The 25,320-nt window shown below is 46.3% G+C and overlaps 1 protein-coding gene across 7 annotated transcripts in view; it reads right to left on the bottom strand.

Moving 5' to 3' along the window:
* Window positions 1-25,320, bottom strand: part of LOC135552020 (PHD finger protein 14-like) — a 119,908-nt gene that overhangs the window by 58,779 nt on the left and 35,809 nt on the right. For 2 of the 7 annotated variants that reach the window (XM_064983365.1, XM_064983369.1), the window contains exons 14-19: window positions 24,504-24,610; window positions 22,686-22,817; window positions 17,251-17,413; window positions 16,682-16,744; window positions 12,176-12,238; window positions 11,840-11,964 (exon numbers count right to left, since the gene is read on the bottom strand). In XM_064983365.1, the coding sequence (XP_064839437.1) occupies window positions 11,840-11,964; window positions 12,176-12,238; window positions 16,682-16,744; window positions 17,251-17,413; window positions 22,686-22,817; window positions 24,504-24,610 (653 nt within the window). Of the gene's footprint in view, window positions 1-3,595; window positions 4,105-5,360; window positions 9,625-11,839; window positions 11,965-12,175; window positions 12,239-16,681; window positions 16,745-17,250; window positions 17,414-22,685; window positions 22,818-24,503; window positions 24,611-25,320 lie in introns of those variants that run through there. The other 5 variants (XM_064983370.1, XM_064983371.1, XM_064983366.1 and 2 more) reach the window with 5 other exon arrangements.

The following is a 25,320-nucleotide window of genomic DNA, read 5'->3' as shown; positions in this document are numbered from 1 at the left end:
CTGTCCTCTCTGCTGTAGTGACCACCACACAACAGTGTGTATAGCCCTGTCCTCTCTGCTGTAGTGACCACCACATAACAGTGTGTATAGCCCTGTCCTCTCTGCTGTAGTGACCACCACATAACACTGTATTAGCCCTGTCTTTTCTCCTGTAGTGACCACCACATAACAGTGTATAACCCGGTCCTCTCTGCTGTAGTGACCACCACATAACAGTGTATAACCCTGTTCTCTCTGCTGTAGTGACCACCACATAACAGTGTATAGCCCTGTCCTCTCTGCTGTAGTGACCACCACATAACAGTGTATAGCCCTGTCCTCTCTGCTGCAGTGACCACCACATAACAGTGTATAGCCCTGTCCTCTCTGCTGTAGTGACTAGCACATAACAGTGTATAGCCCTGTCCTCTCTGCTGCAGTGACCACCCCATAACACTGTGTATAACCCTGTCCTCTCTGCTGTAGTGACCACCACAAAACAGTGTATAACCCTGTCCTCTCTGCTGTAGTGACCACCACATAACAGTGTATAACCCTGTCCTCTCTGCTGTAGTGACCACCACAAAACAGTGTGTATAACCCTGTCCTCTCTGCTGTAGTGACCACCACAAAACAGTGTGTATAGCCCTGTCCTCTCTGCTGTAGTGACCACAACATAACAGTGTATAACCCTGTCCTCTCTGCTGTAGTGACCACCACATAACAGTGTGTATAGCCCTGTCCTCTCTGCTGCAGTGACCACCACATAACAGTGTATAGCCCTGTCCTCTCTGCTGCAGTGACCACCACATAAGTGTATAGCCCTGTCCTCTCTGCTGTAGTGACCACCACAAAACAGTGTGTATAGCCCTGTCCTCTCTGCTGTAGTGACCACAACATAACAGTGTATAGCCCTGTCCTCTCTGCTGCAGTGACCACCACATAAGTGTATAGCCCTGTCCTCTCTGCTGTAGTGACCACCACATAACAGTGTGTATAGCCCTGTCCTCTCTGCTGTAGTGACCACCACGTAACAGTGTGTATAGCCCTGTCCTCTCTGCTGTAGTGACCACCACATAACACTGTATTAGCACTGTCTTTTCTGCTGTAGTGACCACCACATAACAGTGTATAGCCCTGTCCTCTCTGCTGTAGTGACCACCACATAACACTGTATTAGCACTGTCTTTTCTGCTGTAGTGACCACCACATAACAGTGTATAGCCCTGTTCTCTCTGCTGTAGTGACCACCACATAAGTGTATAGCCCTGTCCTCTGCTGTAGTGACCACCACATAACAGTGTGTATAGCCCTGTCCTCTCTGCTGCAGTGACCACCACATAAGTGTATAGCCCTGTCCTCTCTGCTGTAGTGACCACAACATAACAGTGTATAACCCTGCCCTCTCTGCTGTAGTGACCACCACATAACAGTGTGTATAGCCCTGTCCTCTCTGCTGTAGTGACCACCACATAACACTGTATTAGCACTGTCTTTTCTGCTGTAGTGACCACCACATAACAGTGTATAACCCTGTCCACTCTGCTGTAGTGACCACCACATAACAGTGTATAGCCCTGTCCTCTCTGCTGCAGTGACCACCACATAACAGTGTGTATAACCCTGTCCTCTCTGCTGTAGTGACCACCACACAACAGTGTGTATAGCCCTGTCCTCTCTGCTGTAGTGACCACCACATAACAGTGTGTATAGCCCTGTCCTCTCTGCTGTAGTGACCACCACATAACACTGTATTAGCCCTGTCTTTTCTCCTGTAGTGACCACCACATAACAGTGTATAACCCGGTCCTCTCTGCTGTAGTGACCACCACATAACAGTGTATAACCCTGTTCTCTCTGCTGTAGTGACCACCACATAACAGTGTATAGCCCTGTCCTCTCTGCTGTAGTGACCACCACATAACAGTGTATAGCCCTGTCCTCTCTGCTGCAGTGACCACCACATAACAGTGTATAGCCCTGTCCTCTCTGCTGTAGTGACTAGCACATAACAGTGTATAGCCCTGTCCTCTCTGCTGCAGTGACCACCCCATAACACTGTGTATAACCCTGTCCTCTCTGCTGTAGTGACCACCACAAAACAGTGTATAACCCTGTCCTCTCTGCTGTAGTGACCACCACATAACAGTGTATAACCCTGTCCTCTCTGCTGTAGTGACCACCACAAAACAGTGTGTATAACCCTGTCCTCTCTGCTGTAGTGACCACCACAAAACAGTGTGTATAGCCCTGTCCTCTCTGCTGTAGTGACCACAACATAACAGTGTATAACCCTGTCCTCTCTGCTGTAGTGACCACCACATAACAGTGTGTATAGCCCTGTCCTCTCTGCTGTAGTGACCACCACATAACAGTGTGTATAGCCCTGTCCTCTCTGCTGTAGTGACCACCACATAACAGTGTGTATAGCCCTGTCCTCTCTGCTGCAGTGACCACCACATAACAGTGTATAGCCCTGTCCTCTCTGCTTCAGTGACCACCACATAACAGTGTATAACCCTGTCCTCTCTGCTGTAGTGACCACCACATAACAGTGTATAGCCCTGTCCTCTCTGCTGCAGTGACCACCACATAACAGTGTATAGCCCTGTCCTCTCTGCTGTAGTGACCACCACATAACAGTGTATAGCCCTGTCCCCTCTGCTGCAGTGACCACCACATAACAGTGTGTGTAGCCCTGTCCTCTCTGCTGTAGTGACCACCACATAACAGTGTGTATAGCCCTGTCCTCTCTGCTGTAGTGACCACCACATAACACTGTATAGCCCTGTCCTCTCTGCTGTAGTGACCACCACATAAGTGTATAGCCCTGTCCTCTCTGCTGTAGTGACCACCACATAACAGTGTGTATAGCCCTGTCCTCTCTGCTGCAGTGACCACCACATAACAGTGTATAGCCCTGTCCTCTCTGCTGTAGTGACCACCACATCACAGTGTATAGCCCTGTCCTCTCTGCAGTAGTTACCACCACATAACAGTGTATAGCCCTGTCCTCTCTGCTGCAGCTGCAACATGAATACAGCCATTTTTGACTGAAAAATTATTACTGAAATCCCTAATTAGTTTAGGAAAAACATTCCCTCAACCCTTGCTCTCTTTATGTGACACATGTATGCTTCGAATGCACGTGACCATTAGGGCCTGACACGTAGCATATCCTAATCACATCAATAAATTGGTTAGAACAACCTCTGAGCACCGTAACACGTGACAAACACCGTAACAAAATGGATGCAGAGGACGTGACAAAGAATATATAAAAGAAGGAATGGACAAGCGCTGCATGAATATTAGGGCTATGCATCCCAAACAGGTGCTGTTAGATCACAATATAATTTTTCTGACCGTTTGGAACAACGTAAACAACACAAATTATATTAAAAGCATTTTTTTTTTGCAAAGCCTTTATTACAGCAGAGACTAAAAATAGTCACATTCATTCGTGAATGCACTTTCCGAAATGGAATGGTGTAGGCCTATTTATTGTTTAAGCGAACTAAATAAATCTTGGGTGACCAACAGGCTATCACCCCCCCCCCCCTGCCAAAAAAAAACCTAAACAAAAAACAGTCAACTAAATGGGGTCAGCCCTAGTTCAAATACTTTGCCTGGAGCAACGTAACCAATAGAATAGTGTAACCCCCACCCAGTTGTCACTCTAGGCAGACAAGCAAATGCTGTATGTGACTGTGAGACAGGTCTGGAGCTGTTCCCCTAGTTCAACAGTAGGGGGCCTCAGTGGGCTGAGCTCAGACATACAGATACAGAGCCAGGCAGAGAGTGTGTGTGTGTGTGTGTGTGGACTTGAGCAGTAGCACCAGGTATAGCCTGACCCCTCTAGCCCCTGACTGACCTAACTAAGGCCCCAGCCTACTCACTGAGGGCCTCTCCATGTGCTGTCTCCCCTTGGCCTTGTTATGTTATGTTACAGGAAGGAAAGATATTGTCTATGATACACACACCCCTTAACAGTGTACATCTGTCTGTGTGCTGGGGCAAACCCCACACTAATTAGGATATAAGGCACCTCTGGGGGTTGGGTGATTCATCTTAGTGTGTAGTCACTGAGCCATAGGTGGGGAGGTGGGAGGGGCCACAACTGCACTGCAGAGGAAAAAGGGAATAAAAAAGGAGAGATGGATAAGAGGAAGAAAGTGCAATCAGGAAGTGAGCGGAGCGGACACACACACTGCGGCGGAATCAGTGGGATAAGAGAAGGGAAGGAAGAAGCTAGCTGGCTAGCAGGGGAGTAATAGACTGGAGCTGCATGGCTTCTCTACCCACACAGCAGCACAGCTCAGCCCTATGCCTTTTCTCTTCTCTTTTAATGGTAGTAGAGAGAAAAAGTGAAGTCAGCAAAAACAAAATGCCACCATTAAATCATCTCAGTGGATCCTGTGTCAAGACGGTAATGGGAAACACACTCATCATCCCAAAGGTTACTGCTCTTCCAGAACCTCCCTCCTTTCTCTCCATCCTTCCCCTCTCTCCCTCCATCACCCAGTGCCCATCTCAAATTCACTCATCCCCATGGTCGGAACACAGCTGTAGCATCCCTTCCTCACTCAATCCCTCTGCCAAGGCCTGCTCCCCTTGTGTCTCTGTGGACCCTGGGCTGAGAGGGGCTGAGAGAAGGCTGCAGCAATGAGGGATTGGGGCACTTACAGTTCTCCACGCTGTGCTGATTCCATCTCTCTGAGTCTCAACCTCGATGTGAGACAGCTGCCTGTCTGTCTTTCTACTGGGCCCAACACAGGGTACTTCACCTCCAGTCCTGGATTCAAATACCATTGGGAATGTTTGAAATACCTCAGCGTTTGCTTTAGCCTTCCTAGAGTGCCAGATGGGCAGGGTTTGCACTTTTGGAACTATTCTATTGGTCCAATAAGCCAGGCAAGCTCAATTAAACCCATCTCTATTGAATCCAGGTCTGGGCCCAGGATGGAGAGTGTCTCTCTGACTATTTTCTGTTGCTGCTGCCTATCCGTCTAGTGCCAGACACATTGGAGGCTTTTGTTAACCAGATTGTACACAAAAGCCTCTATTCTCCTTCTCTATCTGGCACTGTGTGTGAGGGAGAAAGAGAGAAGAGAGAGCGGTGAATTGGTGCAGGAACAGGAGAGGCCACAGAATCTGGGCTTAGCTGAAATAAACAGATCAACTTTGTCTCGAAGAGAAGGAGAGGGAGAGAAAGAGACCACCGCCCACTCTCCTCTTCTCACCAGCTCTACTGGCCTGTTAACGGTCAGCAGCCGACGAGGGGGCACTTCCCCCGTGATAAATCAGAGATGGCAGAGGGCGTTAGACGCACAAACGGACCGCTGCCCGCCATCGACATGGCCGCCGACACACCTTTACAACAATTAATTAGCTGTCTAACGCTCATTTATCACTATGGCAATAAGGTGAAAAAGTCAAGAGTTTATTAAAGCTCCGCTGTAATGCTGAGGGCCTTAGGGGCTGGGAGTTCGGGATACTTCACATTCACACATATCAGCAACATTCTTACTCCATACAGTATATCACAGTTACTGTATGAACTTCTACCAAATGTGGTAATACCACAACATGTTAGAAATAATTACATATAGAAATATACAAATAATACTAATCACATATAGGTATGTGTGTAAACAAATAGTAGCATAAAGGCATGTATTGCTAAACAAATATGTAAACAATTAATATTTCTAGCAAGGAGTCCTTTAAGGTTCCTACACAAAAGTGAGCTTAACTCAATTTCTTCACAATACAGTAATAACAAAAGGCGTATTGCGATATAAAATCAAGAATGAATGCACAAATAAAAGACACAAAAAAGCATGGACTTCAAATCAATCAATAAATACTGTACACACCGATCACACAACACAGCTACCAGGTGTTCATTCACACACTCTAAACGGATGGAACACACCACGTATTGCCATGTTAAAAGTACATTTACTGTAGGCTACAGTCAGATACACAGTTGGCCATAGCCTAACCCTTGGTCTGATGGTTATATATATATACAGAGCCAGAGCTAAGGTTAGTAGAAGTAGGGTTAGCTGGTTAGCTGTAGTAGGGTAGGGTTAGCTGGTTAACTGTAGTAGGGTAGGGTTAGCTGGAGTAGGGTAGGGTTAGATGTAGTAGGGTAGGGTTAGCTGGTTAGCAGTAGTAGGGTAGGGTTAGCTGGAGTAGGGTTAGCTGGTTAGCTGGAGTAGGGTTAGCTGTAGTAGGGTAGGGTTAGCTGGAGTAGGGTAGGGTTAGCTGGAGTAGGGTAGGGTTAGCTGGAGTAGGGTAGGGTTAGCTGGAGTAGGGTTAGCTGGCTAGCTGGAGTAGGGTAGGGTTAGCTGGAGTAGGATTAGCTGGAGTAGGGTAGGATTAGCTGGAGTATCTAGTTAGCTGGAGTAGGGTTAGCTGGTTAGCTGTAGTAGGGTCGGGTTAGCTGGAGTAGGGTTAGCTGTAGTAGGGTAGGGTTAGCTGGAGTAGGGGTAGCTGGTTAGCTGGAGTAGGGTAGGGTTAGCTGTTGTAGGGTATGATTAGCTGGATTATCTAGTTAGCTGGAGTAGGGGTAGCTGGTTAGCTGTAGTAGGGTAGGGTTAGTTGGAGTAGGGTTAGCTGTAGTAGGGTTGGCTTTAGTAGGGTTAACTAGAATTTCTAAGCAAACAGCTGGAGGCAGGGCTTTCTCCTATAGAGCTCCATTTATATGGAAGGGTCTGCCTACCCATGTAAGAGACGCAAACTCGGTCTCAACCTTTAAGTCTTTACTGAAGACTCATCTCTTCAGTGATATGATTGAGTGTAGTCTGGCCCAGGAGTGGGAAGGTGAACGGAAAGGCTCTGGAGCAACGAACCGCCCTTGCTGTCTCTGCCTGGCCGGTTCCCCTCTTTCCACTGGGATTCTCTGCCTCTAACCCTATTACAGAGGCTGAGTCACTAGCTTACTGGGGCTCTTTCATACCGTCCCTAGGAGGGGTGCGTCACTTGAGTGGGTTGAGTCACTGATGTGATCTTCCTGTCTGGGTTGGCGCCCCCCCTTGGGTTGTGCTGTGGCGGAGATCTTTGTGGGCTATACTCGGCCTTGTCTCAGGATGGTAAGTTGGTGGTTGAAGATTTCCCTCTAGTGGTGTGGGGGCTGTGCTTTGTCAAAGTGGGTGGGGTTATATCCTTCCTGTTTGGCCCTGTCCGGGGGTGTCCTCGGATGGGGCCACAGTGTCTCCTGACCCCTCCTGTCTCAGCCTCCAGTATTTATGCTGCAGTAGTTTATGTGTCGGGGGGCTAGGGTCAGTTTGTTATATCTGGAGTACTTCTCCTGTCCTATTCGGTGTACTGTGTGAATTTAAGTGTACTCTCTCTAATTCTCTCTTTCTTTCTCTCTCTCGGAGGACCTGAGCCCTAGGACCATGCCTCAGGACTACCTGACATGATGACTCCTTGCTGTCCCCAGTCCACCTGGCCGTGCTGCTGCTCCAGTTTCAACTGCTCTGCCTTATTATTATTGGACCATGCTGGTCATTTATGAACATTTGAACATCCTGGCCATGTTCTGTTATAATCTCCACCCGGCACAGCCAGAAGAGGACTGGCCACCCCACATAGCCTGGTTCCTCTCTAGGTTTCTTCCTAGGTTTTGGCCTTTCTAGGGAGTTTTTCCTAGCCACCGTGCTTCTACACCTGCATTGCTTGCTGTTTGGGGTTTTAGGCTGGGTTTCTGTACAGCACTTTGAGATATCAGCTGATGTACGAAGGGCTATATAAATACATTTGATTTGATTTGATTTAACTGGAATAGGGTTAGCTGGAGTAAGTTTAGCTGGAGTAAGGTTAGCTGGTTAGCTGTAGTAGGGTAGGGTTAGTTTGAGTAGGGTTAGCTGTAGTAGGGTTGGCTTTAGTAGGGTTAACTGGAATAGGATTAGCTGGAGTAGGGTTAGCTGGAGTAAGGTTAGCTGGAGTAAGGTTAGCTAAAAGTAGGGTTAACTGCAGTAGGGTTAGTTGCATTAGGGTTAGCTGGAGTAGGGTTAGCTGTAGTAGGGTTAGCTGGTTAGATGTAGTAGGGTTAGCTGTAGTAGAGTTAGCTGGTTAGCTGTAGTAGGGTTAGCTGGGTAGTTGTAGTAGGGTTAGCTGGTTAGCTGTAGTAGTGTTAGCTGGTTAGCTGTAGTAGAGTTAGCTGGTTAGCTGTAGTAGGGTTAGCTAGAGGCTGTAGCTCATGGACAGTACTCTATTTTTTTTGAGGAGGAGACGGAAGAGCATGAAAAGGATGAGGGATGAGGTGGGCTCGTGGGGGTGACATGACGTGGTGAGTGACCAGGTCATCCTGTACAGGCATCTCTAATCTCCACAGGAAAACTACCAAACCACCATATTTATTTCCTCAGCAGATTTTCCAGTGGACCTAAGCATTATGTGAGGTTTGGCAGCTCCCAGAGCCATGGATATAGGGTCCCCAGACAGATGGGCAGAAGAGAGGAGTAGTGACATAGAGGGTCCTGGGATGGGGAGATGAGCGGAGGAGTGACATGTGAGGGCAAACTGTGACACTTCTGTCAAGGACCCTGACAGACAGACCACATGGCAGCTGCTCAGTTGACAGCACTCACTATGGGGCACTGGGGAGGTGCGTGCACACACACACTTCCAATAGAACTCAGAGTTAAACTGTCACTTTAAAAATATTAAAGAGAGGAAGGAAGGGAGACTAAAAACCTACTGTACACACACATTCACATTAGAAGTTACAATAACCATTACTACGAATGTTGCAATTTTCAATATGTTAAACCTTATCTAAGCAGCTACTTACAGTACTTCTCAAACACCAGAAAGGAAAATCATTCTACTAAAAATCACTACTTTTCCTCTACTCTAGAAAGTTCTACTTGACGACAACACAACACTAGAAGAAGATGATGAGAGCTTAAGTTCAAGTGCATCTCCAATTAAAGGCCTTTACTGAGGAAAACACTATGTGATTGGACCACAAATGACTCGAGTCAATACAACTGATTGGATGTGGTGATAAGATGCTTAGGGAGGTCAACATCGAATGGATGAGAGAGGGAAGGGGGCTGAGGAGAGAGTGAAGAGACACGGGTAGAGAAACAGAAAAGGGAACAAGGGAGACAAAAATGGGGAAGAGAAGAAGCACCATTGTTAGAGGAATAGAGAGGAGCAGACAGACGGGTAACCAATGAGATGCTTCTAGTAATATTGTTCAGTTTCAGAATCACTCCTTACTCTAGATAGACCTTAGTCCTTCGATATGGACTCTTAGAGTTGGCAGTGATGATCATAACGGGCCTGTTTTTCTTCCAAGAATGACCAGTTCAGTAATACTGAACCTTCCAAAACTTAATTTGCTAATTTCAACAAGTATTTTAGAATTCATCAAAGTTCATTTCCATTTCTGCCTCTCTCCCTCAATTTTAATTGGACGGCCAGTAGAAGGTCCAATTTGGGTCACGAAGAAGACCGTGGTTGGAAGGTCAAAGATGGCCATCTGATCCCACACCGCCGCTGTCATTCTTCCACGTAATTAAGTCCCTCTCTGCCTCTAAGCCAAAGGTCTGCTTCTCTCTCTCATCTGTCCAGCAGTCTAGGTGTGGGGAGGTGAGGAGAGGTGTCTGCCCCGGCTCTCACAACCTGTGCAATGCAAAGATAGAAAGAGTCAGGGCAGGCAGCACACCTCACAGCCCCCGACCTCCTTAACCTATAAAACACTGACAGAACCACACATTATTAGCTCAACCTTACATACACTAATAATACCAAATACAGCTCACATAAAGAACCCTACGTTAAGTGGATAAATTAAGTCAATTCTAACAAATTATTAAGTGAATAAAGCATACAGTTTCCGTTGAAATGAGCCAATGATAGTGCCAGTTTGTAAGCCAAATATAACACAATTAAGGGTGGTCCACCTCATAAATAAATACACTCTGATGAATCAGTCAGTCTACAGTGTGTAAATGCTGACTGCTGTAATTCACACACTCTACTGAGGGATCTAGTAGAGTTATGGTCCTGTTGAAGCAGCGGGAGACCGCTGAATCTCTGATAGGAGATCAGGGCAGATCAGACTGTTCACTACATCTTGATGAAGTGTGTAAATATAGGTGGTTGTTCAATACAGGTGTTCTACAGAGCTGCTGGCCTCCCTCACCAGCCCCCCTCATCGTAGCCTTCTGCCTACGCAAGGCAACCAAGGCCTACTAATGAAGACTGAACATTAAATCATCAGGAGGATATGGTTCCACACACACATGCACACACACACGCACACACCCTTCCAACCTCCCATTCCATGGCGACACCCACATTATCCCACACACCACCCTTTTCACATACAGTACCAGTCAAAAGTTGACACACCTACTCATTCAAGAGTTTTTCTTTATTTTTACTATTTTCTACATAGTAGAATAAAAGTCCAGACATCAACACTAGGGAGTCATGTAGTAACAAAAAAAGTGTTAAACAAATCCAAATATATTTTAGATTCTTCAAAGTAGCTACCCGTTGCCTTGATGACAGCTTTCCACACTCTTGGCATTCTCTCAACCAGCTTCATGAGGAATATTTTCCAACAGTCTTGAAGGAGTTCCCACATATGCTGAGCACTTGTTGGCTGCTTTTTCACTCTGCGGTCCAATTCTTCCCAAACCATCTCATTTGGGTTGAGGTCGGGTGATTGTGGAAGCCAGGTCATCTGATGCATGACTCCATTACTCTCCTTCATGGTCAAATAGCCCTTACAGAGCCTGGAGGTGTGTTTTGGGTCACTGTCCTGATGAAAAACAAATTATAGTCCCACAAACCAGATGGGATGGCTTATCGCTGCAGAATGCTGTGGTAGCCATGATGGTTAAGTGTGCCTTGGATTCTAAATAAATCCTAGACCGTGTCACCAGCAAAGCACCCCCACAGTCACACCTCATCCTCCATGCTTCTCAGTGGGAACCACACAACCACACATTCACCTACTCTACATCTCACAAAGACATAGCCTCATCAGACCAAAGGACAGATTTCCACCGGTCCACTGTCAATTGCTCATGTTTCTTGTCCCAAATAAGTCTCTTCTTATTGGTGTCCTTCAGTAGTGGTTTCTTTGTAGCAATTCGACCATGAAGGCCTGATTCACAGTCTCCTCTGAACAGTTGATGTTGAGATGTGTCTGTTACTTGAACTCTGTGAAGCATTTATTTGGGCTGCAATCTGAGGTGCAGTTAACTCTAATGAACTTATCTTCTGCAGCAGAGGTAACTCTGGGTCTTCCTTTCCTGTGGCGGTCCTCATGAGAGCCAGTTTCATCATAGTACTTGATGGTTTTTGCGACTGCACTTGAAGAAACTTTCTTGAAATGTTACGTATTGACTGACCTTCATGATGATGGACTGTCGTTTCTCTTTGCTTATTTGAGCTGTTCTTACCATAATATGGACTTGGTCTTTTACCAAATAGGGCTATCTTCTGTATACCACACCTACCTTGTTACAACACAACTGATTGACTCAAATGCATTAAGAAGGAAAGACATTCCACAAATTCACTTTTAACAAGGCACACCTGTTAATTGAAATGCATTCCATGCGACTACCTCATGAAACTGGTTGAGAGAACGCCAAGAGTGTGCAAGGCTGTCATCAAGGCAAATCTCAGAAATGAAATATATTTTGATTTATTTAACACTTTTTTTTGGTTACTACATGATTCCATATGTGTTATTTCATAGTTTTGGTGTCTTCACTATTATTACACAATGTAGAAAATAGTAAAAATAAAGAAAAAGCCTTGAATGAGTAGGTGTGTCCAAACGTTTGACTGGTACACACAAACACACGCAGTGACCCACCTGACGAGGTTCTCATTGTCCCCAGGTCCTTTGCAGGATGTACAGTCGGTCCTAGTGTCGTCTGCTTTAGGTGTCTTCTTCTGCATCGCAGACTGGCGCTGACGCCGCTCCCGTAGAGCCGGTTCCTATGGAAACACACAGGCTGATTAGACCCGACACTGCCGTGTGTGTGTGTGTGTGGTAATGGCTGGGAAGAAAGAGTACTATGCAGGCTAATAGAGTGAATAGAGTAGTCCCGTAAGTAACACAGGGGATGTGTATGTATTAGTCCTGAGTGTGTTAGGGAGGTTAGGAGATGTAGGAATGTTTAGTAACATATTTAGACAAATTACATACCTGCACCTCAAACTTTTCTTCCTCACAGACGGACACCCTCTTCCTCTTCTGCCCTCTGGTTCTCTGTGGAATACAGAACAGCATGTTAGGTTCATTTCGGACCCTTTTAACGAAGCTAGATTTTTGTGCTAATTGATTGATCTGTGTGAATTGATGAGAGATAATTGACCTGAGCTCTGGTCAGTCTCATGATCCTTGTGAAAGGTTATCAGCTAGCCATGCAAGGCACAAGGTCACAACAAGGTCGCAATATTTCTCTACTCTTTGAGTTGTTGAGTGGTCAGGCCAATCTTTAGTTTTTGGTATTTTGTCTGTGAGAATCTGTCAAAATAACACATTTGACTTAATTAGAGATATGCTCCACAAGCTATTAGCAGCATCATAAAAATCTAACTTTATTTGTAGCTTTCCTGTTCTCGAAAAGATTCTGGAGCCAGTGGAAGTTTGTTTAAGACGCCGTCTGCTCCCTCAGCTGATTAATCAGATTGTCAAACAAAGAAAACCCACTGTGGTCTCTGCCTTTTGCTACAATACAACAGAAAGCATAAACTGTTTCCAAATACATGTTTTGTTTGTTTGTCCTGTATTTAATCCTCTACTGCCCAGTGAGGCTGGTGTTTTGTTTTACCTCTGGACATACAAGACAAGAGAGCCACACAGTGCTGTCTGTGGACTAGGTTCTATTCAACTGCACGAGAGGGAGTGAGAGAGGGGTGGGATAGACAGAGCGATAGAGAGAGAGAAGGGAGAGAAAGAGCTGTGGCGATATGGCTGCTCCCTCCCTCACTCCCTTTCTCCCTCCACCTCTTCATGGAACCCACTTATCTACAGCCACCATACCCTGATCCTCCTCCGATATACCACCCCAGCCCTGCTTCCCCCCCCCGCCTCCCTATTCTCCCTCCCAGAGTCTCAGCTCCCCGAAAAAACACAACAGATATTTATCAGAGAATAGGGGAGAAAAACACTCTCCAGTCCTCTTCCATTTTATATCCCCCCAGTCTTTTGTTTTTAGACTGTCAATAACCAACCCCTCCACACCTGGAAGGAGAAAGCCTGAGGAACACTCATTCTCTGTGGCCACTCACTGCCTGGCAAGAGTCAGAGAATAGCCCAGCGTCTGTCTGGTTGGCTGGCTGGCTGTCGCCATCTTAGATAACACCCAAAAACACCCTGCTATTCCTTAATACAAAAAAGTATATAAAAAATAAATAACAAACAACCATAGACGTCTTCTACTCCTTCTGGATGTTTTCCCTCTCTGTATGTTCTGTCAGAGAGGGATGGAGAAAGGCAGGAGGGATAGAGGGGAGTGGGAGGAGGTGGTGAAGGGAGGATGGAGAGAGGAAGGTGGTGTAGAGGGAGGTGGTGTAGAGTGCTGTGGCGGTGAGTCTGGGTTAATGAGTTTTTCTGTTAGCGCGTCTAAAGCAGAGTGCCCAGAAGTACGCTGGCCTGAGGACCCTGCTGCTGGAAGTACTCAGGGATTAAGCCAGCTTTTTCTGATTTCCTCTCGCCGCGTCCGCTCCAGTCGAGGAGCTTCAATGCTGCATTTATCTTCAAATGCGAGGGCAGCTGCTGAAAGGGCCCTGCTTTGCATTTTTAATGCTTTTACCAGGGCACCCTAGCGCTGGCACCGCTCTAAAGCCCTGTTTCAATTTATCAGGGCTGGCTAATCGACCTCCCGCTGGCCCCTGCATGGGGACGAGTGTTGGAGTGTGTGTATGTGTGTGCGGGGCCACAGGGGTAAGATGGCCCACTGCCACTCTGTGGTGCAGCTCAGCCTCCTCTGGCCCTTGTTCAGGACCTGCTGACTGAGTACACTGCCTACTGCAGGGTAGTGCCCTCTTCTAACTCAACATGTGCCCTCAAGGTCACAGAGTGTGGAGGATATCTGTTAGACAACCTACACACCGCCTCACAGCTATACTCCATAACGCATCACTACTTTCAACACTCATTGAATGATTACATCTCAGAACCATCAGTTCCCGGACCCAAACTGTAACTAATTTTCAAGGAAGCTTTGGTATTTGCTTCTTCTAGTAGAATCTTCTGCCAAGATGTCTAATTATTATCTCGAAAAAGAATAATTGCAGACCAAAACCATCCTGCATTTTCAAGGCTTGGTTGTCATTGCTTCTTCTTCTAGAATCTTCTGTGTGACAGTGTGTGTAATGGGGTGGTGATTAAACATGGCCCTGCTGCAACACCCCTCCATGATTACACAGGAACATCCTGTATGAACATATGCCATTAGTCTAGTGAGAATGATGATGAGAATGAAGTTACTACATCTAGTTACTGCTGGGTCCTCTGCTCCGTTAACTTCTCTAATCCTGCATGGTGCTGTGACATGATTCATGGATGTTAAAGATGCAATGATGTACTTAATTAAAAGATTGATTTAGCTCAGTCGTACAAACTGCCCCCAGTTTTAATTTCCTCACCTGAACAGAGACCTTGATTAGGTATGCTGTGTGTGTGTGTGTGTGTGTGTGTTTGCACACTTTACCTTATATCTTATTTATTTTTAACCTTAGTCTGCATTGCATTGAACTCCGCATTGGATGTGTTGATCTTTCCCTGGCCAATCATAGATTACCTTAATGGAGTCAACCACTATAGAAACCAAACAGTTAAATAAACTCATACTCTGGGCCCTTTTTTAAGGTGGTGCCACCCGCTCACCCGTCGCAGGCAGGCAGAAGTGGCTTAGAAGGGAGCGAGGAAGGAAGAGAGGGAGGGAGCTAGTGGAAGGAGTGAGCTAGTGGAAGGAGGGAGGGCTGAAGTGAAGGAGCCAAGTAGCTGTGGTTCTAGCATTTAGCAGTTAGCATTTCTAATGATACGCGCTCCATCTGCCAAGTGGTGGCAGAGGAGCCAAAGGCAACAGATGGAATTGTTTTCACAATCTGTTTAAATATGTTGTTGATTTTTCTTCCTCCTTTAAAAAAAAACATACAACCCGGCTCCATTATTCGTTCGCTCGTGTCAGGAACAACAAGGAGATGTTTGATTCCCCCCTTTGTTAATATTCCAACTTCCTCTTACATGATTGTAGATTGGAAATAGTTCCGTCCATTTGGATCAGTTTGAATCTGATGGCGGACCTGAAACAATGAGCCAGCGGGGGGTGTTTGGGGATGAACACCAGAGGAAGTGTGTGTTTGGATCCACCAGCTCTAGTTTACTGGCATGTCCACTAGCAATCCTGTTTAGTACAGCAGCGTTACCTATGTGTACTGAATGGCCAGGCATTAGCCTGTGAGTCTGGCCTGTTATGATCTATATCTGTTGGGCTCTATTAGTCTGGCCTGGGCTATCTGTTGGGCTCTGTTAGTCTGACCTGCGCTATCTATCTGTTTGGCTCTGTTAGTCTGGCCTGGGCTATCTGTTTGACTCTGTTAGTCTGGCCTGGGCTATTTATCTGTTTGGCTCTGTTAGTCTGGCCTAGGCTATCTATCGGTTTGGTTCAGTTAGTCTGGCCTGGGATATCTGTTTGGCTCTGTTAGTCTGGCCTGGGCTATATTTCTGTTTGGCTCTGTTAGTCTGGCCTGGGCTATCTATCTGTTTGGCTCTGTTAGTCTGGCCTTGGCTATCTGTTGGGCTCTATTAGTCTGACAAATCTGTTGGGTTCAGTTAGTCAGGCCTGATATACACATCATATGATGGAGTACATTTAACCCCAGGTATAGGTTAACAGATTACTGTCTGTTTCTCCAAATCAGGATTATATAGTAGATGGCTACCCCAGAAATATCAACCCAATCAACCCCTAAACTAGCAAAGTGGAGGCATTTAAAACCCAGGATTAATGCCTTTATCTACTTCCCGAGTCAGATGACCTTCTGGATACAATGTGTATGTCTCTGTGTCCAGTATGAAGGAAGTTAGAGGTCATTTCACAAACAAATGCTAACTAGCATTAGCACAATGACTGAAAGTCTATGGGTATCTACTAGCATGCTTTTAGCAATTACACGGGCTTGTGTAAACAAAATAATATTTTTTTATAATAATACAGTGCCTTCAGAAAGTATTCACACCCCTTGACTTTGTCCACATTTTATTGTGTTACAGCCCGAATTTAACATGGATTACATTTTGATTTTGTGTCGGTAATCTACACACAACACCCCATAATGTCAAAGTGGAATTATGTTTTTATAAATTTTTACAAATTCATTAAAAAAAGTAAAGCTGAAATGTCTTAAGTAAATAAATATTCAAACCCTTTGTTATGACAAGCCTAATGAACTTCAGGAGTAACAATGTGCTTAACAAGTCACATAATAAGTTGCATGGGGTATCTGTGGGCAATAACAGTGTTTAACATGATTACTTAATGACTACCCCATCTCTGTACCGCGCAAATACAAATGTAAGGTCCTTTTGTGGAGCAGTGAACTTCAAGCACAGGTTTGATGACAAAGACCAGGGAGGTTTTACATGCCTCACAAGAAACATGGGTAAAAAAGAAACTCTAATAAAAAAGCAGACATTGAATACCTGGTTCAGTCTGCTTTCCAATAGACACTGGGAGACAAATCCACCATTCAGCAGGACAATAACCTAAAACGCAAGGCCAAATATACACTGGAGTTACTTACCAAGACGACATTGAATGTTTCCTAGTGGCTTAGTTACAGTTTTGACATAAATTGGCTTGAAAATCTATGGCAAGACTAGAAAATGTCTAGCAATGATCAATACCAACTTGACAGAGCTTGAAGAATTAAAAAAATATTCTATCATCTAGGTTTGCACAGCTCTTAGAGACACACCCAGAAAGACTCACAGCTGTAATCGCTGCCAAATATGATTCTAACATGTATTGACTCAGGGGGTTGAATACTTATCTAATCAAACTATATTAGTGTTTTATTTTCCATTAATAAAAAATAAAACAGTATTTGACAGAGTATTTTCTCTCGATCGTTGACAAAAAATGACAATTAAATCTATTTTAATTACACTTTGTAACAACAAAATGTGTAAAAAGTGAAGGGGTGTGAATACTTCCTGAAGGCACTGTAAATAATAATATATATTTTTTTAAAGTGTGTGTTATTACACACCGTGCCCGTCACATCTCGTTTCTTGGGCTCTGGGGACATCTCCTGAGGGATGAATTTGATTGGTCCTTTAATCTGTCTCCGAGACCTTTTGGTGCCGTCGGGCAGGGTCTCCATGGCAATGTCGGCATCATCGCTACTGGCCTGGTCACACTCTGAACATTGCCTGAGGAGATGGAGGGAGGTAGAGAGATAGGAGGGAGGGACAGATACAAAGAAAGGGAAAGAGAGAGTAAGAAATAGATGTTTCAGGGCCCAGAAACTGTTCTCTCCTATGCAGGGGTATTGATTTTACTATCTGTGAACATCTTATGCATGGAAAATAGGTTTGGGAAGCCTTTCTCTCTGATTACTATCCATGTCTGAACAACAGGACCTATTTGCTGCTAATTATTTTGGGGAGAAAAAAACAAAACACTGACACTAAGACTTTGTTCTGTAATGTCTGTGTTGAAATTTACGAAAATAATATGCTTTGTTCAAAAAATACTGGTTTCCCAAAGCACTGAAATCTGAGCCTCAAGGTCCAACACTGGATTTGAGGAAAGGGGTTTCTGCTGACCCAGGCAAAGCGTAAGACTGTGACATGGGTTTCTATTAGTATTATAAGTTAGACAAAGTTAATACCAGTCTTAAAAGGTTAATATCAGTATTATAAGTGAAGACAAAGTGAACTTGTGGATCCTGTATGTGTTTCTGATTCTGACTGAGAAACCCTGTCTGCACCTTCCTTTCTGCCTCTGTGAGATTCCTGCCGTGCAGATCCTGATAATAAGGTAGGCTATGACTTGGCCTCAGCTCCACACAATTTCATCCATCCAAATGCTTTCTAATTTCCGCCCGCTGGAGCAGAACGCCACCACCCTCTCTTTTTCATGGTTAAATGAATTACTCCCAAATCACAGACATGAGGAACGTGCAGGTTGAGGTGCCACAGAAACAAACAATACACACACGTCTAAGATGTGCATATGCGCGCGCGCACACACACACACACACACACACACACACACACACACACACACACACACACACACACACACAACAATCCCCCATCATCCTTCACTTCGGAAGTAAAAAGATTAGACTAGCTGCTCTATGGAGATAACTCACTGTGGAAGTATCTCACTAAGCGACAGAGATGGAATACTATTGAAACTATTGAGACAGATACACAAAAGAGCTCCTCTATCTATCTATCCAGATAAGGACATCTAGCTCTGTGTGAAGTGGGACATTTCCACCATCTCTGCATTCTCTATCTGATAAATCTACTGCCACTGAGTAAGCTGAAATGTCACACTAAATATAAATAAATAAATGGTGGACATTAATGCATCTCCTACTACAAGTTATTATAAAACGGGTTGTTTGGATCCTGATTGGTTGATATACGGGAGTTGTGGGACAACCTTCGCAAAATACCATGACGTGTTAATCTCCTCAATCCACTGTCCCGCAGCCCAGGCAGAAAATGCCTAAACTTCATCTCCCTCGGGGGAAGAAAGCGTCTACACATTATTTTCCCATGCTACTAATTGGTTTGCAACAGTTGGGGAAACTAAGAATTCACCATGGAAACCGTAAACACACAGAATTCCATTAATTCATTAACCAACGCAGAGCGGCCTGTGTCGGCCTATTTGATATATTGAAGTTCTTGTCTCTCATCATCATTGAATCTCTGCTAGCTAGCTACATGCCAATGATTTGTTTAGTGTAGCATCATCGGATGAACAGAATGCAAAAGTTATCCAATGCGGGCCTGGAGGCATGGGAAATAATGGCTGTGAGTGGCCATCGATGTGAGAGCTCACTCAAGAGTTATTGGCAGCCTCTAACATGGAGAACAGAAAGTGCTGGAGTGCCATTTTAGCTGGCAAAGACGTGAGCGGGGCGTCCCATTCCCCGCCAAAGAAGAGGCAAGCACTGGCTGTCACCAACCAGCGCCAGGTCCACGGACAGTCCTTCCATCGAAGTCACTATTAAGATCACCAACTAGCTTGGTTAGTTGGGACTCACCAACCATGATAGTTGTTGCCTACGTAGGACTATTGAATACTTTTTAAATGATTATTTATTGAAGTTCTTGTGTCATCATCATTGAATCTCTGCTAGCTAGCTACAAGCCAATGATTTGTTTAGCGTAGCCACGTCAAATTAATCGAATGATTAGAACTAATGACTGGGTCAAACATGAGAGAAGATCGAACGACCAGCCCGCTTCGGTAGCAACTTCAGAATGCAAAAACAAATGTATTCGTTAAAATAATGTTTTTAATGAAAACATTTCATTAATATCTGTATAAATATGTTGACAAGTGTTTTATAAAAGCAATAAGGCCCTCTAACTGGGAGATTATTGTGTGATAACTCCCTCCTAAGGGCTGTTCACTACTCTTGGCTTCACCTCGGTCCTAAGAACTGCCCTAAATCGGGAATTATCACACAATAATCCCTGGGTTCTCATGCCTTATTGCTTAAATGACATGTTTCTATACAACAATGGTAAAACAATGTCATACCAGATTTACAGTGCAGAATGTCATTGTGATGGGTTGTGTGTTTGTGCTATGGACAGCACTTGATCCAACTTTGGCAACTCTTGTACCACCGAGTCCTCTAGCAACCATTCACATGTTCTCTCTCTCTCTCTTCCCCATCTCCCCCCCTCTTCTTCTTCCCCATCTACCTCCCCCTCTTCTTCTTCCCCATCCACTTCCCCCAGTCCCTCTCTTTCTTCCCCATCCACTTCCCCCAGTCCCTCTCTTTCTTCCCCATCCACTTCCCCCAGTCCCTCTCTTTCTTCCCCATCCACTTCCCCCAGTCCCTCTCTTTCTTCCCCATCCACTTCCCCCAGTCCCTCTCTTTCTTCCCCATCCACTTCCCCCAGTCCCTCTCTTTCTTCCCCATCCACTTCCCCCAGTCCCTCTCTTTCTTCCCCATCCACTTCCCCCAGTCCCTCTCTTTCTTCCCCATCCACTTCCCCCAGTCCCTCTCTTTCTTCCCCATCCACTTCCCCCAGTCCCTCTCTTTCTTCCCCATCCATCTTCCCCCAGTCCCTCTCTTTCTTCCCCATCCACTTCCCCCAGTCCCTCTCTTTCTTCCCCATCCACTTCCCCCAGTCCCTCTCTTCCCCATCTTCCCCATCCCTTCCCCATCCACTTCCTCCAGTCCCTCTCTTTCTTCCCCATCCACTTCCCCCAGTCCCTCTCTTTCCTCCCCATCCACTTCCCCCAGTCCCTCTCTTTCTTCCCCATCCACTTCCCCAGTCCCTCTTTCTTCCCCATCTTCCCCATCCACTTCCCCCCCCAGTCCCTCTCTTTCTTCCCCATCCACTTCCCCCAGTCCCTCTCTTTCTTGCCCATCCACTTCCCCCAGTCCCTCTCTTTCTTCCCCATCCACTTCCCCCAGTTCCTCTCTTTCTTCCCCATCCACTTCCCCCAGTTCCTCTCTTTCTTCCCCATCCACTTCCCCCAGTTCCTCTCTTTCTTCCCCATCCACTTCCCCCAGTTCCTCTCTTTCTTCCCCATCCACTTCCCCAGTCCCTCTCTTTCTTCCCATCCACTTCCCCCAGTCCCTCTCTTTCTTGCCCATCCACTTCCCCCAGTCCCTCTCTTTCTTCCCCATCCACTTCCCCCAGTTCCTCTCTTTCTTCCCCATCCACTTCCCCCAGTTCCTCTCTTTCTTCCCCATCCACTTCCCCCAGTTCCTCTCTTTCTTCCCCATCCACTTCCCCCAGTCCCTCTCTTTCTTCCCCATCCACTTCCCCCAGTTCCTCTTTCTTCCCCATCCACTTCCCCCAGTTCCTCTCTTTCTTCCCCATCCACTTCCCCAGTCCCTCTCTTTCCTCCCCATCCACTTCCCCCAGTCCCTCTCTTTCTTCCCCATCCACTTCCCCAAGGCCCCCTCTTTCTTCCCCATCCACTTCCCCCAGTCCCTCTCTTTCTTCCCCATCCACTTCCCCCAGTCCCTCTCTTTCTTCCCCATCCACTTCCCCCAGTCCCTCTCTTTCTTGCCCATCCACTTCCCCCAGTCCCTCTCTTTCTTCCCCATCCACTTCCCCAAGGCCCCCTCTTTCTTGCCCATCCACTTCCCCCAGTCCCTCTCTTTCTTCCCCATCCACTTCCCCCAGTTCCTCTCTTTCTTCCCCATCCACTTCCCCCAGTCTCTCTCTTTCTTCCCCATCCACTTCCCCCAGTTCCTCTCTTTCTTCCCCATCCACTTCCCCCAGTCCCTCTCTTTCTTCCCCATCCACTTCCCCCAGTCTCTCTCTTTCTTCCCCATCCACTTCCCCCAGTTCCTCTCTTTCTTCCCCATCCACTTCCCCCAGTTCCTCTCTTTCTTCCCCATCCACTTCCCCAGTCCCTCTCTTTCTTCCCCATCCACTTCCCCCAGTCCCTCTCTTTCTTGCCCATCCACTTCCCCCAGTCCCTCTCTTTCTTCCCCATCCACTTCCCCCAGTTCCTCTCTTTCTTCCCCATCCACTTCCCCCAGTCTCTCTCTTTCTTCCCCATCCACTTCCCCCAGTTCCTCTCTTTCTTCCCCATCCACTTCCCCCAGTCCCTCTCTTTCTTCCCCATCCACTTCCCCCAGTCTCTCTCTTTCTTCCCCATCCACTTCCCCAGTTCCTCTCTTTCTTCCCCATCCACTTCCCCCAGTTCCTCTCTTTCTTCCCCATCCACTTCCCCAGTCCCTCTCTTTCTTCCCCATCCACTTCCCCCAGTCCCTCTCTTTCTTCCCCATCCACTTCCCCCAGTCCCTCTCTTTCTTCCCCATCCACTTCCCCCAGTTCCTCTCTTTCTTCCCCATCCACTTCCCCCAGTCCCTCTCTTTCTTCCCCATCCACTTCCCCAAGGCCCCCTCTTTCTTCCCCATCCACTTCCCCCAGTCCCTCTCTTTCTTCCCCATCCACTTCCCCCAGTCCCTCTCTTTCTTCCCCATCCACTTCCCCCAGTCCCTCTCTTTCTTGCCCATCCACTTCCCCCAGTCCCTCTCTTTCTTCCCCATCCACTTCCCCCAGTTCCTCTCTTTCTTCCCCATCCACTTCCCCCAGTCTCTCTCTTTCTTCCCCATCCACTTCCCCCAGTTCCTCTCTTTCTTCCCCATCCACTTCCCCCAGTCCCTCTCTTTCTTCCCCATCCACTTCCCCCAGTCTCTCTCTTTCTTCCCCATCCACTTCCCCCAGTTCCTCTCTTTCTTCCCCATCCACTTCCCCCAGTTCCTCTCTTTCTTCCCCATCCACTTCCCCCAGTCCCTCTCTTTCTTCCCCATCCACTTCCCCCAGTCCCTCTCTTTCTTCCCCATCCACTTCCCCCAGTCCCTCTCTTTCTTCCCCATCCACTTCCCCCAGTTCCTCTCTTTCTTCCCCATCCACTTCCCCCAGTCCCTCTCTTTCTTCCCCATCTACCCCCTCAGTCTCTCCCTCCCTCCCTCACCAGTAGCTGTTCTTGGTCTTCTTGGGCATGCGTGTCAGGGGAGGTTCCAGACAGCCCAGATGGTAGTAGAGCTTGCAGGTGTCACACAGGAGCAGGAGATGCTGGTCCTGGTTTTTCTTACAGATCCCACAGCTAAATAGGAACACACACACATACAGTACCAGTCAAAAGTGTTAAAAAAAATCTTCATATTTTTTATATTTTAGATTCTTCAAAGTAATCATCCGTTGCCTTGATGACAGTTTTGCACACTCTTGGCATTCTCTCAACCAGCTTCATGAGGTAATCACCTGGAATGCATTTCAATTAACAGGTGTGCCTTGTTAAAAGTTAATTTGTGGAATTTCTTTCCTTCTTAATGTGTTTGAGTCAATCAGTTATGTTGTGACAAGGTAGGGTGGGTATACAGAGCCCTATTTGGTAAAATACCAAGTCCATATTATGGCATGAACAGCTCAAATAAGCAAAGAGAAATGACAGTCCATCATTACCTTAAGACATGAATGTAAGCCAATCTGGAAAGTGCAGTCGCAAAAACCATCAAGCTCTATAATGAAACTGTCTCTCATGAGGACCTCCACAGGAAAGGAAGACCCAGAGTTACCTCTGCTTCAGAAGATACGTTCATTAGAGTTACCAGCCTCAGATTGCAGCCCAAATAAATGCTTCAGAGTTCAAGTAACAGACACATCTTAACATCAACTGTTCAGAGACTGCATGAATCAGGCCTTCATGGTAGAATTGCTGCAAAGAAACCACTACTAAAGGACACCAATAAGAAGAAGATACTTTCTTGGGGCAGGAAACACGAGCAATGGACAGTAGACCAGTTGAAATCTGTCCTTTGGTCTGATTTGCCATGTCTTTGTGAGATGTTGAGTTGGAGAACAGATGATCTCTGCATGTGTGAAATTAGAGATTTTTGGTTCCAACCGCCGTGTCTTTTTGAGACGTAGAGTAGGTGAATGGATGATCTCTGCATGTGTGGTTCCCACCGTCAAGTACAGTATGGAGGAGAAGGTGTGATGGTGCTTTTCTGGTGACATTGCCTGAGATGCATTTAGAATTCAAGGCACACTTAACCAGCATGGCTACCACAGCATTCTGCAGTGATAAGCCATCCCATCTTGTTTTCGCTTAGTGGGACTATCATTTGTTTTTCAACAGGACAATGACCCAACATACCTCCAGGCAGTGTAAGGGCTATTTGACCAAGAAGGCCTCCACAATCATCCGACCTCAACCCAATTGAGATGGTTTGGGATGAGTTGAGCCACAGAGCGAAGGAAAAGCAGCCAACAAGTGCTCAGCATATGTGGGAACTCCTTCAAGACTGTTGGAAAAGCATTCCTCATGAAGCTGTTTGAGAGAATGCCAAGAGTGTGCAAAGCTGTCATCAAGGGTGGCTACTTTGAAGAATGTAAAATCTCAATTTGATTTGTTTAACACTTTTTTGATTACTACATGACTCCATATGTGTTTATGTCTTCACTATTATTCTACAATGTAAAACATAGTAGAAATAAATAAAACCCTTGAGTGAGTATCTGCGTCCAAACTGTCTAGTACCGTACATACAGGAAATACATGAAAATCAACTCTAAGTGGATAGTTCTCAGATGAGAAGCTAGATATAAACAGCATATAAATAAAACAGGTATGATAATACATACTCCTTAGGAATAGTGATGGTTGTAGAGTGTTGGAGTGCCCCAGGGTTGAATACTGGGACCTCTCTGATTGCCCAGCCACTCAATATGAGACTTAGACTTGTTTGTAATGCCTGTTGTTTGGATGTTTGTGTGTTTGTTTGTTTACCTGGAGAGGACAGCTGGTTGGTTGGAGGACTTCCCAGGAGCTCCTCCCTCCTTCTTGCTGGGCTTCCTCTCTTTAGGGGCTTTCAGGACCGACGGGGAGTCCAGTTTCTGTCACGGAGAGAGACACGTCACACAATCAACTCATAGGAGTAGTGGAGACATCAGAGAGAAGCAGTGAAGGACAGAGAGGTAAAAGGTGTCCACAGAGAGGAGGGAGCGGGATGGAGGGTTGGGGGAGAGAGAGCGAGAGAGAGAGAGTGGGAACCTATTGTTGGTTAGTAGACAGACAGACAGCACGACATATGTCGGATGTGGGTCCATTTCTCCCCAGCATCTTGTTGGCTGCATGGTGGCTACTGTCTGTCGCAGGTTAATTAGAAAACGGATCTGCTAGGGAGCTACTGGGGAGCTGGTGGGCCACTAAACAGACAGGCTTCTCACTTGGGCAGTTCTAATCTGAGCACGCTCAGTACGCCGCCGCCCACGGCTCCCAGGGACCGGTCCTATAGGGGGACCTAAGAGAGAGGGGCCAGGGCCACAGGACCCCAGGGTGTGTGTGTGTTTGTCTGGAGTGTGTTATCTACTAATTGTGGACCACAGTCTCCTGGTGCAATAGCTCAGTGAGTAAAAAATCCCTCCACTACTGATAGAGGGAAGTCCCCTGTCAGTTAGAGTTAATATCAAAGAGATGTGTGTGTATGTGTGTGAAGGTATCTGCTAAAATAAGAATTGGAGACAGGGAGTGAGAACCTGCAAAGCCTCAGGCCATCTGTCTGGTTCATACTGGGAGTCAGACAGGCTCTGAGGCAGTGGGGGAC

The sequence above is a fragment of the Oncorhynchus masou genome, chromosome 13 (genome assembly GCF_036934945.1).
Source record: "Oncorhynchus masou masou isolate Uvic2021 chromosome 13, UVic_Omas_1.1, whole genome shotgun sequence".
NCBI lineage: Eukaryota > Metazoa > Chordata > Actinopteri > Salmoniformes > Salmonidae > Oncorhynchus > Oncorhynchus masou.
This window is presented reverse-complemented; position numbering and strand designations above follow the sequence as displayed.